Source organism: Phyllopteryx taeniolatus, chromosome 4 (assembly GCF_024500385.1).
Source record: "Phyllopteryx taeniolatus isolate TA_2022b chromosome 4, UOR_Ptae_1.2, whole genome shotgun sequence".
Lineage (NCBI taxonomy): Eukaryota > Metazoa > Chordata > Actinopteri > Syngnathiformes > Syngnathidae > Phyllopteryx > Phyllopteryx taeniolatus.
This window is the reverse complement of record NC_084505.1, coordinates 19292296-19315091: the sequence shown is the minus strand read 5'-3', so window position 1 is coordinate 19315091 and position 22796 is coordinate 19292296. Positions and strand designations below refer to the sequence as shown.

General features: G+C 39.8%; 2 protein-coding genes across 3 annotated transcripts in view; one reads left to right on the top strand and one right to left on the bottom strand.

Annotated features, from left to right (window-relative positions):
• LOC133476637 (protein tweety homolog 3-like) overlaps positions 1-5181 on the top strand; it is a 34887-nt gene extending 29706 nt beyond the window's left edge. For both annotated transcript variants that reach the window (XM_061770285.1, XM_061770284.1), the window contains 2 exons: positions 1793-1868; positions 2818-5181. In XM_061770285.1, coding sequence (XP_061626269.1) covers positions 1793-1868; positions 2818-2952 — 211 coding nt within the window. In that variant the 3' untranslated portion in view covers positions 2953-5181. The remainder of the gene's footprint in view (positions 1-1792; positions 1869-2817) is intronic.
• Positions 5182-7955: 2774 nt separating this feature from the next.
• Positions 7956-21936, bottom strand: LOC133476636 (beta-1,3-N-acetylglucosaminyltransferase lunatic fringe-like). The gene is made up of 8 exons (XM_061770283.1): positions 21507-21936; positions 18516-18564; positions 16371-16473; positions 15446-15599; positions 13375-13460; positions 13139-13298; positions 12964-13043; positions 7956-11699 (listed from the first exon to the last, which is right to left on the bottom strand). Exons 1-8 carry the CDS (start codon positions 21828-21830, stop codon positions 11645-11647), a joined length of 1011 nt encoding a protein of 336 aa, XP_061626267.1. The 5' UTR covers positions 21831-21936; the 3' UTR covers positions 7956-11644.
• Between the last annotated feature and the right edge of the window lie 860 nt (positions 21937-22796).

Sequence of the window (22796 nt, the reverse complement as noted above, 5' to 3'; positions counted from 1 at the left end):
GTGAGTTAGCGCACCAGCCTGGAGTACGTTACGATAGGCGAGAATGACACAAGTAGTAAGAAGTTTATAAAAAAAACACACAAAAAAATCAAGTATGCGAGACTTCGGTACGATATGGCAGTTTTCGTTAATGGTACCTGATAAGCAGATACGGTCGAGTACTCTTTTTGGCACCCTACGTCACGGTGGAAGGTGCCAGTGCTTGTTTCTCGAAAAGGCTGATCTGGAGCGTATTCATTTCCGGCACCCGACACCTGGATTTCTATCTGCAGTGGTAGTGGTACCCAACATTAGGTAACCAGCTGCTGCGGTAGGGAACCGAAATCATTGATGTGTAGAGTACCACTTTATGGCAGCCGACATCTGGGTTTCCATCTGCAGTTTTAGGGTACCGGTTTTTGGGACCCAACATCAAGATGCCAGCCACTGTGGTAGGGTACCAAAATAGTTGATCTGTAGAGTACCACTTTATGGCACCCAACCTCTGGACTTCCATCCGCCACGGTAGGGTATTACGTTTTGGTACCCAACATCAGGGTACCGGCCGCTGCGGTGGCGGCGCACCAAACTGATTGCTCTATCCCATCATCATCAGGTGACAGTGGGTAGCTGTCAGAAATGCTGATCTGTACAGTCCTTTGATAACACTCGCCACCAATTTTTTGGGACCCTAAATTCACAGTGGTAGGGGTACCAAACATCAACTAACCAAAAAACTCATTTATGCAGTACCACCTTTTGGTACCTGACATCTGGGTACCCAAAAATAGATTGGAAAAAACAACTGATCTCCTGAGAACCACATTTGCGGCATCTGACATATGGGTGCCAGCCGCAGTGGCAAGGCACAAAAATAGCACATCTGGAGGGTACTATTGTTTGGTACCCTATGTTTGGGTGCCATTGCAGATGCCCACCATCAGGATGACTTCAATAATGGAAGAATATAGAAAATAACGGATCTATAGAGTGCCGTTGTTTGGCACCCACATCGGTGTCCCATCTGCAGTGACAAGGTACCAAAATAGCTGATCTGTAGAGTTTCACTTTTGGGTACCCTAAATTTCAGGGGCCATATGCAGTGGTAGGACAGAGTATCACCTCTCGATAACGCGGTGGTAGAATACCACTTTTTGGAAGCCCATATTGGGGTACCGCCCTCAAATGGAGGGTACCAAAATGACTGATCTGTTGAAGACCACATGTTGGCACCCTACATTGGGGCACCAGTGAAGTCTGAAGTTGGGCAGGTACCGAAATCACTGATCTGTCGAGTACCACTTTTTGGCACCCAAACGGAGAATAGCATCAGTCGTGGTAGGGCGCCAAAATAACCGATCTGTTGTACTCATTTTGGAAACCCAACATTGGGGTACCAGCCGCAGTTGTAGACTGGCACTATTAGGCTGCCATCTGCGGTCGGAGGGTACAAAAAAATCACTGATCCGTTGAGTAAGAATTTTTGGTACCCTAAATTGGAGTACGAGCCACAGTGGTATGGTCCAAAATACACACACCAGTACCCTTCCAAACCTCTACGGCTTGGCGGAACCCTGACTGTACTTCGCACTTAGCTTAGCAGTTCCCTGTGATGTCTCGCCAAGTCGCTGCCTGCTTGCTTCGCAGCACCAAATCGGCATGAAAAAGCGAGAGAGAGAGAATCATCAGGAGCTTTCGAGATTCTTTTTTGATGAGGTCACACTTGCTAGCCAGACACGTTGCAATTGAGTAAGCTAAGCCGGTAGGCATTTGACCGCCGCCGTCCGCAGTAACCTCTGATTCTACAACGCAGGAACCAGAACGCAAACTTTCAGACCCCCCGGTGTGAGAACACCCCCTTGATTGGCAGGGAGTCCCCTCCACCCTCTGTAAGTGCACACTTTCTAGAACACTCTCTCCCCTCTCGCACGCCCGCCGCCGCCGCCTTCCAATAAGCCACAGTAACAATTGGATGTTTGTCACTTGTGTTTCAAGTGTGGATATTGGAAGGCAGCCCCCCTCCCACTCCACACACACCCCATGTAGACACGTAGACCACCACGGTCCGGATCAGGGTCATTTTGGCAGCCTGGGGAAACGCGACTCGACGAGTCCTCTACTTCTGATGTCTGCAGGTTGACTAGGGGGAGTCGAAGTACGCTTATTCAGTATATCCCCTCGGACCCCCACCATCACGACCCCGCCTCCTCCCCCCCCCCCCCCCCCCCCCGCCCTCCCCCATTCCCCAAAGTGTTTCATGTGTGCATTTGAGTGGTGTGTGTGTGTGTGTGTCCTTGTTGCTACATAGATGTAGCTGGTAGTCGGCGGCTAACTGGTTATCAGGCTAACGTCAGAACTAGAGCACTAACCACTTAGTTAAGAAGTCATTGACAATAACATCTTCACCTAATTAACTGTTAATTAATCACTGTAATCAAACCCCGGCTGTCCAAATGACTGGTCCAAATATTTCTGTCATAATATGTCATCTACCTACCTACCTACATATTCCCCCGTGTGTCACACTTAACGACTGACCGACCGACCTACGTACCAAATTTCCCACCTACCGACATGCACACCGAATGACCTACCTGACTACCTACTGACCGACCCACCTTCCTTCCTACCTGTGCATTTACTGACAAGCTGCACTTCCACCTACCTACAGAAGCAATCTCTACTTCCACTTCGTCCTTACCTTCCTTCTACCTCGCTATCCCCAATAGTCAAGGACAACTCAACTGCATTTATTCCATTTAAAAAAAACAAAAACATTTGATGTCTTCCTTTCTGTCCTTTTACCTCTACCGCCCCCTCCTTCCTCATGGTCGTCAGTACACCTCCAGTATGAGAGCCAAGTACCTGGCCACCAACCGCCCCGACCAGAACCGCCGCTCCGTCCCCAACGACCAGCTGGACCCAGCCAGCCGGCCCCATGCCACCGCCCGGCCGCAGTCTTCGGTCCACTAATGAACGATCATTACACGCGCACACGCACTGTACAAAAGCTGTAAATAGTAATCATAACTCCAACACTGATTTAATAACCAGTGATGTGCTGTGCTGTGCACTTATGTTGCTATATCTCACACAGACACACACTTGTTTAGGCTACATCTACATCTTCATTACACCTAGGACTTGTCCATACAGCTCGCTTTTTTTCTGGAATTCAAGCACTCAGGAGTGTTTTGACCGAGGGGCTGACCACATGCCAAAATGAACGAGGGTGCCTGAAAATGATGCCGGGAAATGCTCTCTTTCCATGTACAGAAGTGGTAACAATTAAAGCTGCAATGGGAAGAAGAGGAGGAAGGACTCTGCAGAAAAATGTTTGCTTGGTGCTAACGTGAGCCGGCGAGGAAAAACATTGTTTTTTTTAAACTCCCCCCCAAGTATTTTACCACAAGTGATACTGTGATACTGTTTTTTTGTTTTTTTTTGGAGTCCTCATAAGCACAATTTTTTTCTTCGAGGCAACTTTTTGATGGCTAAATGGGACACTGCCGACGTTCCTCCTATTACTGTACAGTATGTAAAGATGAATAGTGAACTCGTGTTTGTGTGTGCGTGATTAGCGCTGCATTTTGTTTACCTGTTCACATTTGAAACATGCAGCCGCTACACACACACACACACACACACACACGTGCGCTTCGGCGTACGTTTGTCAGCGTTTAGACAGGAACAGTAACTTCCACTTCTCAAATATTTACGAAGGAAAGGCCGTTTTTAGCCGATAACAAACGCATAAATCGTCACATAGATGTGAGAAAAAAAAACCTAACAGGAAAATAGTGTAATATGCATGCCAGGCCAGTAGGTGGCGGTGTCATTTTGCATTGTAAATGTAGACTTTTGTCGGGGAAGCATCGTAAGCATAAACACTGCGACGTCATTTCTGGTTTATAGCGTTTAGTTGGGAACGGTAACTTCCAGTATTCCAAATGTGCGTTTTTAGGCTGTTGCCAACAAAAAAAGTCTTTTTTTTTTAGCGACTAAAGATCTCACACACACACACACACACGCTGAGTGTACACCAACTTTTTTGGGGAGCGATTCACTTAAAAGAACAAATAATCCCTGTTGACACAGATGCCCCAAAATGTCCAAAACCGCTGTAATATGCATGCCAAACCAGCAGTGATTGTGTTTTGCAGTTTAAATGAAAGAATGTTTTGAGCCAATAACGACACACACACACACAGCGTACTTTTACATGACAACAACCTAGCAAATACTTTTTGGATGTTTTTTGACATTTCATTTGAAAAGACAAAGGATCGTCACACACAAAATGAGTGAAAATGATGTAATATGCATGCCGTACCAGTAGATGGCAATGTCATTTTTGTGTGATGAAAGCCAACACACACATCTGTTGCAATTATAAACTTTGGTCGGAGTTGTTCGCGTAAATGCTGAGATTAGTGCTTTCGTCATTCAGAGTTTATTTGACACTTTTTCAAATATTGGCTTTTTTAGACTGTTGCTGTTTAAACAAAAGACCGTTTTTCGCATAAAGTTCTTGTCTCAACTTCCCGTTACTCCACACTTTTGCATTGTAAATCATACATCTTGTCGGAGAAGTGCCGTTAACATATAGCATTAGCTAGCTCTGTGTTCCACTTATGTGCTTTTACAGATCACAATTGATTTGTGTTTAGGCGTCAACCAACATGCCCAAACCATCTTGTTTTTAGCCATATGGCCAAAAAACGTCCGCCTATTAGCATTAGTCGACTTGGAAGTTCGCCAAACATCCTAGCCTGTACTGCATTAACACATTTGAATTCATGTATTTTAACCACCAATTCTCGTATTATCGAAACAATCTTACATTTTTAGGCTAACCACGCGACTTAGCCGCGTCGTGCTATGTTCAACGAGCATTTGACGCCTTTCATAATGTTTTTAAAATGTCTTTCCACGCTCCTCATCACTGTTTATTTGTATTTATTTAATTAAAAAAGCATTTCACTGTCTTGTAACGTAATGGACGTTCTAAGATTAAAAAAAATAATACTAGTTAGATGTTTTTCTACAGTATTGCTCTTTTCATTTTTATCTCCATAATTCTACTAAGAAACAAAAAAAGTATTCATGATGTACATGTCCAAACTGTGGTAATGATATAATTCAAGCTGGAAAATAAATGTTGAAAAAAAAGAAGTGAAATTAAAGCAACTTTAATATGAATTTGATCTCGGGTTTGACTTTTTTCTAGGAGCATCTAGCTACACTGGCGTATTGCGGTAAGATGACGATGCTGGATGTGGACTCCAGGAAGAATAGCGATGGCGTTAGCCAAAGCTAACGGAGATCCAAATCAATTTAAATGTAAATGTAAATCGAGTGGCCAAGTGCAGCGACCTCACGCACAGCGGAATGATTGCAAATGGATGACATGTCGCAATGCATTCTGGCTAACAAAGCTGAAGTTTAGCCCGGTGTTCATCGTTAAGTATTTTCATGTCGTAACTTCATTGGAATATTTGTGGTATTTGATGTAGTATTTTAATTTCTGAACTTGAAATAAAATAAAAAAACTCTAGAAAGGCTATTAAAATTGTAATGATTTGTAAGTGTTTATTGTTGTATTTCAATCGGCAAACTAGCAAAGTGAAGTTTAGGCCAGAGAAAGTATTTTGTCATAATTATATGATGTAATATTTCAATCGGCGAACTTTAAATAACACTCAAAAACAATCATACGTAGCAAAAGTACTGTATTTGGCCCTTAAGTAAAAGTACTGATACTGCAAAAAACAACTCTGGTGAAAGTACTGAAGCCACTCCGTAAGTAAAAGTACAAAGGTTCACGCTTATAAACGCTTAGAAATGTGCTTAAGTTAAAAAAAAAAAAAGTAAAAAGTACATTGATATTTTCCATCCCCATAATAAAATACATAGAAAGATTTTTGTATCTCTCCGGATGATTGGCATTCTTTCTTTGGGGGCAACAATGGACAAAACAAAAATTAAAACAGGTATGCTTACATGAAAAGATGAACACTTACTTGTACCATTGAATTCAAGTTATATACAACATAAAGAGTAAAAAATTAAAAAGCTAGATTTGTTTCCAACACATTTATTTGCCCACTGAAATGAAAGTTTGAAATATTATGTTAATGCTCAAACATGACATGATTTTCTCTCAGCGAGTCAGACTTTAGCAAACTAGCTTTCTCAAAATAAACTTATTGTTCACCCAAAATATTGCAGGCGCCTTAATATACTGGTAACAAGAATCTTATAATCTCCATAAGATAAATAAGTGTGCTGGAGTCAATGTATGTATATTGAAAGTAAAGCATAACTAGTTCATTTCTCAAATGATATTATTGAGCTTTACTCTTTTGCCAACGTCAAAATATTTGCTATTAATACAGAACATTTGGGGGGGAAAAAACGCCAAAAATTAATTTTACAAATGAATTTGAAAGGTTATTCCCAGCAAATACGAAGTTTTGCTTTGCATGAAAAAACTAACATTTGTCTGTACCACAAATGAAGCTATTTTGATCCTATTAAAAGAGAACAATGCAGGAACACAAATAAATGCATTCCCCAAAACACCCTGAGCGCAACAAGAGCTAAACAATTTGATTGGCTCATTATGGTCACGTGATGATAGGAGCTACCGTATACTGAATATACAGTCTGACAGCGGGATATAAATGCACGCCATTTGAAGATACTCATTTTATAGGAATTGAGGTCTTTAAACAAAACGCTGCAACAGGTTTGCTGTTTCCCAGTTGTCACCACACCCCGGTCTTTTACGACATGTCGCTAATTTGGCTTTCAAAAGTAACAAGCTCCTTTTTAAAATGTGAGGATTAGAAAGTTCAGATATTTGTGTTCAAAGGTAAGACGTAAAAGTAAAAAGTCACTAGAAAAAGTAAAAGTAGATACCTGAAAGGTAGGAATCACTCCCATCTAGCGTTGAAATTGTGTATTGCATCCAAACGCATCGTGCACTCGAGACACGCTGTTTTTTTTCAACCACGGTAGCTGTTGTATATCAAAAAAAAATCCCAAAGAACAACAACACTGTCTTAACACAACCGAATGAAAAACATTAGCTTTAGCCAAATGTAGGCAATGTTGACGTACTTGTCGAGGAGAAAGCTGGCAACTGTCATGGCGATCCCCTACTGAGTCACACCACTCTTATGTATAAATTGAGCTAAAATGATTCACTTACAAGAATGTATCAGATTATCAGCAGAGGTTATAATAAAGAAATAATAACATGATATATAAACGCAGGCATCGATTTTGGCCAGTAAACAACTGAAAATATTACAGTATCCTTTAACTTGGCACATCTGAAAATTAAAAATGAACGACAACGCAATGCATTCTCGGATCGCTAACAAAGCTAAGTCAAATTTAAATCATTGTTAGTGTTTACTGTAGTTTTAATTATAGTATTAAATGGAGTGTTTTCATACTTAGTGATTGGTCATCTGTTTTAGTCTGGAATTTAGTATTAGTCATACTACTGCATTTGGTATTTAATGCAGTATTTATATGGCAGTTCTAGTCATCGATTTGAAGTCGTATTTGTTGTGTAATGTATTCTTAAAACAGACTATCCAACTTACACACACAAAAGAACATCAAAAAGATGCATTCTGAAATAGACACTGGAGCAAAGTTGCACAAATGAGTATTTTAATGTTAGTATTTAATGTATTGTTTTAACAGTGGCATTTAATGTCGTATATTATTATTTTTAGTATTTTTATCATCGAGACTTGAGCAATACAAAGTCAAATTTAGTTCCATTTAGAACACTTATGAGCGATTGCTGCAATACCACTTTCAGCCACCAGATGTAGCCCAAAGCATACATTTGAGCAAAGATGTTTATTTCATCATCATCATTCTCAATAAAATCGACTCCAGACACTGGAAATAAATGAGCTAACAGTGTATCACATACATTCATATGAAAGGCACACAATTCAACAAAACTTTATTCATACAGGGCGACCCAATGTGAGTCATTCGGAAGCTTCAAAAGAATTCTTTAAAAGCATCATTTTGTGTTCAATACAAAAGACACAAATAAAACATGATCATTTGATGAGTCTGGAATATTACATTCTCTGTTTAACTTAGCCTGAACACGGAAAAAAAACATATGTCCTCTAAATGTCGATTCAACATATGACACAAAAGTTTGTTGTTGTACAAGCTAACAAGCTAGCTATCAGCAGTAGCCGTTTATTTTAGCTTAGCTACAAAGCAAATGCAAAACAAAACAAAATCAACCTAAAAGCCTCTGAATGTCCTCTGCAGTCATGTTGATTCAAATATGACACAGGTTTGTGGCATATGCGAGGTTAACTTTCTTTTGCTGTGAGCTCACCAGCGAGCTACCAGCAGTAGCCACTTAGTTTAGTTTTAACACAAAGGGATAGAAAAAAACTCAAAACATAACAAAAAGCTCATCTTTGTCCTTTCTAAAGGGATGTAGATTCAAAGTATGACACGTTTGTCTTCGTATACGAGTTGAGCTTTCTTTCGCTGGGAGGTACCCAGCTAGCTATCAGCAGTAGCGGCTCAGCTTAGCTTTAACACAAAAGAAAGGGGGGAAAAACAGTAAAAATGAAAAACTAGCTCCTATATGTGTTCTAAAGTAATGTTGATTCAAATGTTTAGGCTTTCTTTCTTTTCTTCGTGAGCTAACCAGCTAGTTAGCCACGATCAGGAGAAGCTTTTTAGCTTTAGCTTGAACTTTAACACTGGTATGAATTAAAGGATGTATGGGGTCTTAATGGTCCATAATATTTTGCTCAAGAAAATGAAACTGGCAGTCATTTCCAATAATATCAATCCATTTTGAAGCAATTGGCAAATAATTCCATTTGGAATGCCCCTTTTTGGTCGCCAAAATTGACATGCCTCCATTTTTGGTCTGATGTCAGTGGCAGAAGTGGAGACCAAATTCACTGCATAGCAGGTGTGGAAAAAGGAATGTATTATAAAGTGGCAGTACTTAGTCATATTTTATATATTGTCGCCGTCGGGCGGAATCCCCCCTCCTCCAAAATGACAACTTTTCAGGGAAAACAAACAAACAAACAAACAAACAAACACAGCTTGCTTGAGTTTCCAAACACTGCTTTGTTAAACTTGGCATTACACCTTATATCGGTATCATATACATGTACAGTTGCATTATCACATTAAAAATGGCTAGCGCCCCAAAATATATGTTTAATCGCTAATTTAATATGCAAAAAAAAATCTCAACTTTATTATGCGGTCATTGATTAAAATCATACAAACATAAAAGTCCCCAAACTGTGCACATCAAGGTCATGGTCAGCCGAGCCCCATGACCGTACAAAAAGCCTTTAACATGTCACAAAATGGAATGCCTGTGTAACGTCATCGCCAAAAACCTTTTTTCAAGCATCCAAGCCTGATAAAATAGTACGAACACGGCGCCGTACTGGCAGGTGTCCGCCAGCCAGCCAGCAGTGCCTATCAAAGTCTGTGGTAACAGGACGCCACCGATCATACAAAAAACTTCATAAAAGCAAACGTCTGTGTTGTCTTCTTCCAAAAATGTTTTTCAAAGTTGAGCAATGCAATTAACCTAAGAAACAGCTACACCAAAACAACTTCTGAATATAGGCGGATTCTAATTAAAATCACTTACCTCAGGCGGCTGCTCTATACAAGTGGCAATAAAATGATCAATTTCAACAAAACAGGCCGACACAAATTTATCTAACCTCACTATTTTCACTGGTTATTGTCGGGGGGGGGAAAAAACCAACTTTTTGGGGGGCAATTCTTTCTGCAGCCAATGTTTTTAAGTCTAGAACTATGGAATAAGTACCAAGGTTCACAGCATTAAAGGGCTACTTTAAACAGTAAAAAACTATACCCAAATCCACCGAAATCTTCTAAAGTGATGTCGATTCAAATGTGACATTCTGAGATTAGTTTTCTTTTGCTGTTAGCTAACCAGTTTGCTAGCGATCGTCAGGAGTAGCTGTTTAGCTTAGCTTATGCTTCAATACAAAGCCATGAAAAAAAATAAAAAATCAAAACCACCTAAAAATTCCTGCATGTCTTCTAAAGTGATAGCATTTTAAATATGACATACCAAGGTTTTTTTGTTTTTTGCCTCGAGTTAACCAGCTAGCTAGCAACATAAGGAACATAATCGGAATATCAATACGTAAAGTTTGGCAGATGGGAGCGATGAGGCAAAAACTTTGAGCGAGCAGTCTAGCATTATACTAAAACACTGTAACATTCCGAAATATGCTTACCCTATTTTCCTTAAAAGCTTATTATCGGATGACACTGCTTGAGTTAACAAATCATTTGATTAGTTTCAACGTCGTAACGTGAAGCCTTCATCATGTGCTGAATAGAAGCTTGTGTTTAAAGGATGAGCATAGGCGACATGTGCGAGCAGTCGTGTCCAGGGCGGCGTGCCAGACATCAAAAGACAATGCAGCATCAGAACAACGTGACGGACGACGACAGCTGAAGCGGAAAAAAAAGAAGACAGCTGTTCTAAATGATCTGAATGGACGCAATGAAAGAAAGCTTTTTTTGTCTCAGAACAGCTGGAATGGAACTCCAAGCTCGTTTCTGAGGCTATGTCAGATGCTTGCTAGATTTGTTTTGCTCTTATAAAAACAAAACAAAATTATTTTTCTGGGCGGTTTGGATAAAATGAACAAAACCCATTTCTTTTAACATTTTCTGAAAAATAGAAATGACTTTTATGGTACTTTGGATGAAAAGAACATAAGACGAAAATTCTACAATTATATTTTTTCATCAGAAAAAATACAAAAATGACCTTTTTGGTATTGTTAAGGAAAAGAAAACAACTAAATGCTTACTTTCTATTCGCAAAAGTACAAAAAATACTTTTCTTGGTGGTTCAGATAAATAGAAAAAGAACAACAAATTGCAACATTTTAACGAAAGAAAAAAAAATATTTTTCTTGGTGGTTTAAATAAAAACAACAAAAAACAAAAACGTTTTGGGGGCAGGGTTTGGATTTTTTCTTAAAAAACAAAAAATGATTTTCTTGAATAAAAAGAAAAATGCAAAAATGTTTATCTTCTATCCAAAGCTATAAAAATTTTTTTTTGTTGGTGCTTTGGATTAAAAAAATACTAAATGTGTATTTCTTTCTTTAAAAAAAAACAAAACATTTTTTGGTAGTGCAGATAAAATGTTAATAAAACCCAACTTTTTGGACTAATCCAAAAAAGAAATGACTTTTCTTAGTGGTTTGTATTAAAAGAAAAGTGTTTGAACTTTAACCTGAAAAATCACTTCTTTTGAAAAAATAAAATCAAATAAGTCCAGACAACAAGAAAAAATGACTTTTCTTGGTGCTTTGGATGAACCCTCGCCCTCCCAAACCCAAAATGTCTTTTTCAGGTTAACACATTTTAGTATTAAGAGTGCTAAATTGATGGTATGGCTTGTTATTTCAAACATTGCCAGATTTCTTCATAAAAATCTTTTACCACGCCCAACGATTGAACTTCTCATAGAGAGTTAGTTAGTTCAGGCCTGGACAAATGTCTTTCTTGTCTTTTCCCAGATGCTTAATTGGCAAAAACAGGAGAATTTTTCTTTTTTATTGGCTGGATGCATTCAGCGCTGGCACCATGGTGTGTGTGGATACAACACACAATGCACACACTTGAACCTAAAATTAACACACGCACACACACACACACACACACACACACACACGCACACAAACAGAAAAGAAAAAGGAGGAAGTGAGTGTCACAATGCCTGGAAGGCGTCATTTCACAATAAGACAACAGCAATGAACAAAGGCAGGAACAAATCGCACTGCATCAAGAGAAAAATAGAGCAGCTCATGTACCAAATTTAAGTGATTCGGGCAGCACAAAGAAACAGGTGGCTCACCAGCTGACAATTGTAAGGGACATTTGCAACTAACTCACTCACTAGCTAACTTTCTCACAAACAAATATTAACCAGATAAACAAGTATCTCACTATCCAACCAGCTCACCAATGGATGTATTAAAAAAACAGCCAGCGAACTAACTCAGAAGTTAACTAAATTTCTAATATACAAACAACAACCAAACAAGCAACTACCTAACTAGCTAACTAACTAATTAACTCCCTAATCAACTAGTTAACCAAATAAATTGCTAGCTAATCAACACGCTAAACAGCTAACTCACTAGCTGACACACTTTCTAAAAAACAACGACCAGACAAACAACTTTCCCAGTCTTTTGTTGCCCCTGTCCCAGCTTTTTGGGAAAATGTTCTCAGCATCAAATTCAAATTGAGAGAATATTTGAAAAAACAATCAAATAATGTTTATCAGTTTGAACATTAAATATATTGTCTTTGTAGTGTATTCAATTGAATATAGGTTGAAAAGGATTTGCAAATGATTGTATTCTGTTTTTATTTACGTTTTAGACAACATTCCCACCTTCATTGGATTGGATTTGGGGTTTGTAATATACACAGTGGTTGTCAAAAGTTTTTACACCTGGCTCTCCATTTACCACTATAATGACCAACATCAAAAGAGCAGCGTAGTAGGCCTAAGTCTTGCTTGAAAATTTGCTTTTACTCCTAAAAAGTATATTTAAAATTATTGCAAGCCACTGTAACATTATTCAGTTTGAACATTAACACTGTGCTTGAATATCGGAAAATATAAAACAACTGTAATTAAACAATCATTTAATTAAAAGCTATTGCAGAAAAAAGTACACATTTTTACCTAACTATTAAAAAACAAACAGTTTTTAAAGATTTCACTCAAATGTAATGAACTCAAAAGTTAAATACAACTGAATTGTACTTGGGCAGTGATTCTTTTGCATACCACTAGAGGGTACCCACGTACCACCAGTTGTACTTGTACTGCGCTTTGAGAATCACTGATACGGTATATCGTATATAATCTGTTACCTGGTTGGATCTTGTTGTATTGGAAAAGATCCTTTGAGATTGATGGTGTTTCTCTCGTCTATGCTGTAGCTGAGAGTCACCTGATCAAAACATCAATGACATCATTACCAGGGGTGGGTGATTTGGACTTACGTGTGTGTGCGTGCGTGCGTGTGTCTGTCTGGATATACCATACCTGTTCCTGCACCCGCGTCAACAGTGCCAGGCTCTCCAGGTGTGAGTGGAAAAGTGGTGAGCGGGTGAGGCCTACTCCCAACAGCGCCCCTGCGATGTAGCCCACAGTGCAGTCGTCCGGCAGACGGATACGCTCGGCCGTCGACAAGAACGCCCCCTCACTAAAATGTACAAAAACATAGATACAATGAGAATCATAACAAACAAACAAAACATGCTTGTGGCAAAATGTCGTACCTGGCCCACGGTTTCATCTTGATGGCGAGGCCGCGGCTAAGACAGAAGCCGGCGCCCCCTGTGGCGAACCAGAAAACTACCTTCCTCTGAACACACGAACACACAAAGACACACGCACTATTATTATCCATCCATCCATCCATTTTCTGAGCCGCTTCTCCTCACTAGGATCGCGGGCGTGCTGGAGCCTATCCCAGCTGTCATCGGGCAGGAGGCGGGGTACACCCTGAACTGGTTGCCAGCCAATCGCAGGGCACATAGAAACAAACAACCATTCGCACTCACAGTCATGCCTACGGGCAATTTAGAGTCTCCAATTAATGCATGTTTTTGGGATGTGGGAGGAAACCGGAGTGCCCGGAGAAAACCCACGCAGGCACGGGGAGAACATGCAAACTCCACACAGGCGGGGGCGGGGATTGAACCCCGCACCTCAGAACTGTGAGGCTGACGCTCTAACCAGTCGGCCACCGTGCCGCCGCACTATTATTAGCTTCTTCTAAAATGCTACGCTAACTGCTAACATATTGCAAATGCGCTCATTCCCAATGTGTCGTACAATGTATGACTGCTAACATGTTGTCTAAAGGGCTAACAATGTAAAAAATATGGTATATGCTGAGTGCCAAATGTGTCATAGCTACGCTAAGTGCTAACACAGTTCTAAATTCATAACAATTCATGCATTGTAACAATACGCTAATTCCCAATGTGTTATAAAGAGGCTAACAGCTAATTCGTCAGTAAAAGTGCCAACAAGGTCAAAAATACACTGTTAACGTCGCAAACAGGCTAACTTATAAAATCATCCTCAATAACCGCTCTTGTAGAACTAACTGCTAATGGTTCACATTTACCCCTATTTATAACATAGGATAACGTGTGAGAAAAAGTGTTGACAATGTCAAACAATACACAGTTTAGGTAACCTCATGCTAACTGGTTAACTGCTACTGTGTCGTAAATATGCTACCTCTTAATGTGCAGTCAGTATGCTAAGTGCTAATGTGCTAAATATACTGTGTAACTGTTGATTTATTGTAACCATGGACCGTGATGTTCACACATGACACTGTGATCTGCAGTGAAAGCAAGGAGCAGATGGAGGAACGTTTAGAAAGGTGAAGGCATGCGCTGGAAAGAAGAGGAATGAAGATTACCTGAAGGAAGAAAATATGTGCATGAATGAGAGGGGAGGAGGGGGAAGAGTGAAGCTACAAAGAGAACACATAGCGAGGGTGGAGGACTTTAACCACTTTGGGTTAACAGTCCAGAGTAATGGTGAGTGTTGTAACGAGGTGAAGAAATTAGTCCAAGCAGGTCGGAAAGGGTGGAGGAAAGTGTCAGGGGTATTGTGTGACAGAAAACTCTCTGCTAAGATGAAGGGCAAAGTTTATAAGACAGTGGTGAGGCCAGCCATGATGTACGAAGACAGTGGCACTGAAGAAACAACAGGAAGCAGAGCTGCAGGTGGCGGAAATAAAGATGTTGAGGTTCGCTCTAGGAGTGACCCGGTTGGATAGGATTAGAAATGAGCTCATCAGAGTCAAAATTAGATGTTTTGGAGACAAAGTTAGAGAGTGCAGACTTCAATGGTTTGAACGCGTCCAGATGAGAGATAGTGAGTACATTGGTAGAAGGATGGATCTGCCAGGCAAGAGAGCTAGAGGTAGACCAAAGATAATTTTGAAAGATGTAGCGAGGAAAGACATGAGGGAAGTTGTGTTAAGAGTAGTTTGCAGAAGATAGGTTTGCATGGAAAAGGATGACGCGCTGTTGAAATCCCTAAGGATAAGCCCAAAGGAAAAGAAGATGCTAAATACCAAAGTGTCACAAAAGCGATTATTTCTGAAATAACAAAACATGTCAGGAAAAAGTGATAACATAAGAAAATACAGTAGTAGTAGTTAACGTAACGTCATGCTAACGGCTAATTTGTTGTAAATTTGCGACCTGCTGATTTGTTGTAAATACAACTAGTTGCTGATGTGTTGTAAATGTGCTAGTTATTAATGTACTGTGAATATGCTGAGTGCCAACATGTCAGTGCTAACGTTTACAGAAATTTTACCATTTTAGCGTTGGGGAGCGTCTCGGTGGCCTCTAAGGGGCGTTCCAGACTGGGCCGTCCAATGTAGATGTCCTGCGCGTGGCTGTACTGAGACAACAGTCCCAAGAGAGCGTCCATGTTCAGGTAGTTGTCGTCGTCTACGTGACAGAACCACCTACAACCACAAACGTTAGCACACATTGGCAACACATTAGCGGTTAGCCTATTTATGACAAGTTAATCACTTTTATGACATTGTCAGCACTGGCATATTTTTGACACATTAGCATATCTTATACTATTAATGGCAAATTAGGAAGTAGCGTATTTTGTTTGCTAGCTACAGTCCATTAAAAGACTTACTTGTGACATTGTTAGCACTTTTAATATTTTTATAACAGCTAGCACTTTTTAACTTTAGCAGTTATCATACTTTCGTCACTAACAATAAGCGTATATATGTCATATTAGCAGTCAGCCTAGTTACAATACCTTAACATTTATGTATTTATGAAGTTGTTAGCATTTTTACAAAACGATAGCAGTTGTACTTAGCCTGCCTATGACATTGTTAGCCTGCCTAGGACATTGTTAGCATATTTATAACATGTTAGCAGTTATATACTTGCAACATATTAGGAAGTAGCTTATTTATGACATGGTAGCAGTTATATACTTGCAACATATTAGGAACTAGCTTATTTATGACATGGTAGCAGTTAGCATAGTTACGATACATGAACAATTATATAAAGTACTGTTAGAATTGTTAGAAGTTAGCATAGTTATACAATGTTAAAATTTATTCGACAAGTTAGCACTTAGCCTATTTAAATATTTCCATGCAACACTAAGAGTTATCATATTTATGACACATTAGCCGTTAACATCAAATCTAGGGCACATGTTAGCAGTTAGCATCCTCACGACACTTTCTGTGACTTACTTCCTGTCGGAGTTTAAGAAGGCGTCGTACTCGGCAGCCATTTTGCAGGAGAGCGCTTGTCGGCTGTGAGCTGCCGAGCAATTGGTGTTGATCAGGTGAACACCTTATGACCACAAAAATAATAACAACAACAACACAGCAATACCTTAATGCTTGTTCGTTTGACTAAGTACGCTTAAATGCAGTTTGAAATATACATTGGAATCTTCCATCACACTGCTGTTCTCTGTCAAGCTGGCTGGATCACAGCCTGGTGACCAATGCTAGCTACTCCTCTGCTAACATGGCACAACTAACATACTCAACATTTTAATTACCTCCATGAGTTATTGTTAAACATCCTTGCCTCTAATGTGAGCTTTGAGAAAGAATGTATGTATGTGTGTTAGATTTGGAAGTTATCTTACAACTTTAGCTTCCAATGTTAGCTTCAACATTAGCTTTCAAAGTGACCTTAAATGTTAGCGTCCAGAGTTACCTCTAATGTTCGGGCTATGGAACACTAATATTAGTTTCCCAATTTAGCTTCAACGTTACCATAAACATTTGAGTTAAGGAAGACAAATGTTTGCCTCTGAAATTAGCTCTGACGTTAGCTTAAGCATTAGCTTCCAACATGAGTTTACAGTGTTACCTCCAATGTTAGCTTCCAATGTTATATTTCGGAGTTAGCTTCCATCGTTAACTGTAACATTAGCTTCTTAAGTTAGCTATCCACATTACCTCTAACGCTACCACAAAGGAAGACCAATGTTAGCTTCAAAAGTTATATTCTGGTGTTAGCTTCCAGCGTTACCTCTAATGCAGTGCACATTAGTGTGCCGTGAGAATTCTTCAGGCGTGCGGCGGGAAATGATTAAAATTCACTTAACTCATTCACTGCCAGCCTTCCCAGTTAACATGGATATTTGCTTTGGTCAGAAAATTATTTACGAAAAATAATGGACCTTTGTTCATCGACCCATGCCAGCGATGTAGAGTGACAGACAGAAAAAATAAATGCTCTTCTATTAGATGGCAAAAAGTACAAAATTGAAAGGTGAATCCTTTTTTTTTTGGTAGCCTTTTAGTTTGTTTGTGTGCCGTGAGATTTTTCAAATATAAAATATGTGCCTTGGCCCAATAAAGGTTGAAAATCACTGCTCTAATGTTAATAAGCTGCAGCTGATATCTGCAACATTAGCTTCCGAAGTTAGCTTTCAATGTTACCTTTCAATGTTTGTTTCTGAAGTTAGTTTCCAATGTTACGTCTAATCTTAGCTTCAGTAGAACTCTAATGTTAGCATCCAGTGATATCTTAATTCCGTTTGATTTTATTGAGCAATTGAGAAACTGTAAGCAGCAGTTGACATCTGCAACATTAGCTTCCGAAGTTAGCTTTCAATATTTGTTTCTGAAGTTAGTTTCCAACATTACGTCTAATGTTAGCTTCAGTAAAACTCTGATGTTAGCGTCCAATGATAGCTCCATTTAATTTTTATTTGAATAATTGAGAAACAGCGAGTAGCAACTGACGACTTAAATGTTAGGTTCCGATGTTCGCTTCTACAGTTAGTTACCAACGTTATATCTAATGTTAGAGCTAAACGTTAACTTCCAATGTTAGTATACCACCTTGCTTTCTCCAGCATCAAGGCATGAATAGGTGTGGTTTTCAGCCAATAATTTTAGTTAGGTTCTAAAGAGAAATGTGTGAGTTGACGATCAGCGCCTCGGCAGAGGTATGCTACGAATCCCCAGACATGACATGGGGGCAATTTCTTTTTAGCTCTGGCCCTAATATACACGGCAGATATAATGTGTGCACAAAATGCTAAATTGTGGCCATGAATTAGGTATAATGTGAACAGAAAATACAAGATAATATTAATATCATTCCTGAACAGTTATGTAAGCAAAGGTGTGCTCCATTTGCTTACCCAGACTATATACCAAAAAAAAAAGCCTTTTTGTGTCACAGGCCGTGTTGTTTCATCACACAACTACTGACTGCCGTATACAACATTCACTTCCTGTCTGCTGCTCGCCATGGATACACAAAGTCAGCTGCAGTCTGCTTTCTGATGCCCATAGCGCTACTATTTGTGTGCGCGTGTGTGTGTGTGCGCGCGAGTGTGTGCGAGTGCGTGCACGTGTGTTACTCACCAATCCGTTTCCTCAGCGCCGCATCCTCGACGTCGGTGAACACGTACGTCTGCACAGATAAATAATCATAAAAAAAAAAACAGTGTGATTTGGCTCCAAGTCTATCTACAGCACAGCAGCTGCTCTCTGAAGAGTGTGTGTGTGTGTGTTATTGTGAATGTTTGTTTTTGTGTGTGTTGTGGTGTTTATCTGGCGATTGATGGGGGTTACGAGGCCAGCATGGATGCAGTCCTCTGAATTTCCACAGAAAGTAGACCAAGCCTCCACTCTCGGGTAAAAGCTTGTCTTTTGTGTGTGTTTTTTTTAAAGTGCATTCCTGAAGTAATGTGATGTTCTTGACTAATAGCAGTCAAATGACACATGTAAAAACATAGGATTACAGACTTAAACTATCACAAGACACTAATAAATCACTTAATGGATAAAGTCTGCCTTTAAGGAACACCTGCACTGTGTAATCCCAGGCATACATCCATCCATCCATTTTCTGAGCCGCGTGTCCTCACTCGGGTCTCGGGCGTGCTGGAGCCTATCCCAGCTATCATCGGGCAGGAGGCGGGGTACACCCTGAATTGGTTGCCAGCCAATCGCAGGGCACATACAAACAAACAACCATTCACACTTACATTCACACCTACGGGCAATTTAGAGTTGTCAATTAACCTACCATGCATGTTCTTGGGATGCGGGAGGAAACCGGAGTGCTCGGAGAAAACTCACGCAGGCACGGGGAGAACATGCAAACTCCACACAGCCGGGGCCGGGGCTTGAACCCCGGTCTTCAGAACTGTGAGGCAGACGCTCTAACCGGTCGTCTTTTTTAACTAATATGTGATACTGACAGCAAACTAGATACTTTTTTTTTTTTATGCAGACATTTTTATAACACAACGACGCCAATACTATTCATTAGCCCGTTTATGGCGTTTTGCATTGTATGTTAGGATTATGGTAAATGTACTTATTAAGGCATCGTCATGGTGAGTGGGTGTATGTGCGCGCGAGTGTGTGTGTGTGTGTGTGATTAGCCACAGTTGGCATTTCCCATGAGAAATCAGCTGAGGTTCCCAGGGTGTGTAAATGTGTTGCCGCATTATTTCGACGAGTCAGCCTTCTTCAAGCATGTAGGTGTACGTGGGAAAAAGGTAAAGCTTGATCGTGAGAAGTTCTCAAACACTCTTGTATATAATCAGCTGATTGCACACACACACACACACTCACGCACACACACACGCGCAGTGAAAGAGTGAGTTAATGGGAAGCAATCACAACTCCATGCAGAAGTCCTTTAGAAACTTTACGGAAATAAGAAAGTGCAATGTACTTTACGGTCATAGACAGTCAATACATTTTTGCCAATCATTTTTTGGGGTGAAACTATTAATGTGTAACATTAATGGCATGACTAGTAAACACTTTCCGCTTATTTGTAACTAAATATTTAACTTTTTCTGCAGCACATCAAAGGTGAGGAGACAGTAGTTTTTTTGTTGTTAACCAATACTCATAGCCAAACATTAGGGTTGAGTTGTCAATTGGTTGGAATGTCTTAGCATTGAATGGCCAGTCGTCACCTCTTCTGCACGCATCACAAAAGGCCAAAGACCACCCCGCTGTTTTACAATGCAGAGCGATGCCTGTTGCTTCAAAGTGTGCTGGCGTCGCATGCGACCGACTTTACAACTCGGGAAATCCTGCGGCGTGATCTGACCGGGCTCATGAATAACAATCACTTAACAGAGTTAGTTTTGACCTTAAACAGCCAGAAAATTACTGTACACTCAAATGTCTTTACATTAAAAGTAACCTTTGCACGAGCTCTGTAGTGCTGAGCATACAGTACCTGATGGAATCATTTAGATCCAGGAACTATAAGCATACAAGAAATATTAAGGATCAAGAACTAAACGCTCCTGTTAATGTGACTTGAACTATACCCCAGTACTAAGAACAATTGGAACAATTGGAACTTTGGACTGCAGAAACTATTGTCGAAAGAAGACAATCCTTGGAGGTAGCAGGGTAGTACTTTCCAGGGGTCCAGGAAGCTTTGGGCCTGGGTTCTGCACAGTCCTAAACATACCAGATTGGAAGATCCAAGAACTAAAAACTCCTGGAAATGGAGCCAATCACAGGAACTTTAGCTAGGAACTAAGAATGTTTTGTGGATGGATGGATGGATGGATGGAAGGATGGAAGGATGGATAGATAGATAGATAGATAGATAGATAGATAGATAGATAGATAGATAGATAGATAGATAGATAGATAGATAGATAGATAGACAATGGGAATTTAGTTAGTAAATTTAGTTCTGTGGGAATTACTGGGCCTGGGGAAAAAAAACCAACAACTCTACTGGGAGATCATAATAACTTGAGGACCTAAGAACTAGAAGTTCCCCGAAATATGACAGGAACCGCGGTTTTCCCAAATACTAGGAACTTTTTGTATGGCGGGAACGATTGTCTAAATTTAGGTTTGAGCTAATTTATTGGACCCAAATGAAGACCCTTCTAGGGTATTGTACTTTGATCCTGAAACCTTTGGGACAGGGTCTACTGTGCGGAACTTTTTAGTTACAAAAGAGAGAAAGGTTCCCACAACTTTAGGGGCAGTAGCTCATCTGAATTTTTCATTGATGGAATATAATGAGTATAATTCATTGAAAAAAATTAAATGAAGTTATTTGCGGACCACGTTTGTCAAACCACCCGCACACCACATATTGGGAAACTGCACGCCTGGTATATCCCCAACATGTCACAATTTTAATTCATTTACTTTGTGCAGTCATTTAGCTACATAATTATGCAAAAAAGAACATTTGATACAATCTTTAAAGATACAGTTTTACTTTTAAGTTACCAACCTAACCTACCTACCTACCTACCGACCTAAGGAAATCTTGTATGTCAAAATCTCATTGAAAAAGTAATATAAAATATAAAAAATATATATATATATATATTGTGTGAATAAGAGACTCACATGTTGCATATTGTTGGAGATCCATGTGTCCAAAAGGAGCTCCAATCTGTTCTGGTGGTATTTGCTGGTGGTCTTCACCGCGATGAACACGTCGTCCGCGGTCAGAAGCTCCACAGGCTCAGGCGGAGCGCTGCTCCGTGCCGGCCGGTTTAGGGCTCTACTTTCCCGGCTGAGTTGCCTGAAGTAGTCAGTGAAAACCGCACGACTTCCCGGAGCTTCCAACGCCTCCTCCTCCGCGTGAGTGACGACGAGCATGCCGGCGACGAGCAGGCAGAGGACGGCGACGCGGCGGTGCCGGTGCCGGTCCCCCGCGGACCTCCACATGGTGAGTGCGTGAAGGAGTTCACCACTTCTCTCATCTGGGTCGGACACGACGGACGCAACGGTTTGCCTTCTTTGGGTCACTCTGACTGAATATCATTGCGCTTGTATTTTCAGCGTGCGATGAAGCTACACTCATGGGCGGTGCCGAATTATTAACCAACCAATGGGAGCCTCGAGCGCCTTTTAGGGCGGGGTTGAATAGAATAGACGATTTAAATAAATAAAAAAAAGGACAGATTGAAAAGCAAAAACAATATGCAATAGAAATATGTTTAGAAAAACATGAAAATAAGTAAATAAAATGTAACATACAATAAAATGCTTACAAAAATGTACAATAAAAATAAATAATACACAAAAACCCAAATCAAATACAAAATATAAAATGAAAACATAAAATACCCCAAATATATACAAAACTAAATAAAATAAAATACATAAAAATGAATACATGAAAATAATATTTCAATAAAAAGATTCAAATAAAAAATGCACAAAACCAATGCTATACAATAAATATAACTAAAAAAGCCTAATAAATAATACAAATCAGAAAATATACATTAAACAAGAAATGTATACAATAACAATCCCCAAACTTAAAAAGACATACAGAAATAAGCCAATAATAATATACAGTAAAAAACTGTATATATATATATACATATATATTTTACCTGAAGTCGTCATATTGAAAAATTAGTAAGACTCAAGCGTCACCATGTGTCGCTTTTTTCTTTTTTTTTCTCCTGTTTGACAATTTAAAAATGTATGTTTGAGGCCATCAACCTTCCCGTTAAACATTTGGGTTTAATCTTAAAACCAAGTATTTTTTAGTTGTTGCATTTTATGTTAATCCGTGATTTAAAACAATGAATCTTTTTTTAGTCAAGGTTGTGGCAGTTTGCATGTGTTTCCTTTGTGTGTTTTTGTATTTCTCCCCTTTTATGCCCTCACCAGTGCGTC

Bases quoted from the DNA above. Each gene is read 5' to 3' on its own strand.
- LOC133476636 (XM_061770283.1), bottom strand. From the start codon at position 21,830: ATGTGGAGGTCCGCGGGGGACCGGCACCGGCACCGCCGCGTCGCCGTC. The intron at 13,299-13,374 runs GTACGACATTTT...TGTACATTTTAG, and splicing joins AAGATGAAACCGTGGGCCAG to TGAGGGGGCGTTCTTGTCGA. The intron at 13,044-13,138 runs GTATGGTATATC...TGTTTTGATCAG, and splicing joins TGACGCGGGTGCAGGAACAG to GTGACTCTCAGCTACAGCAT.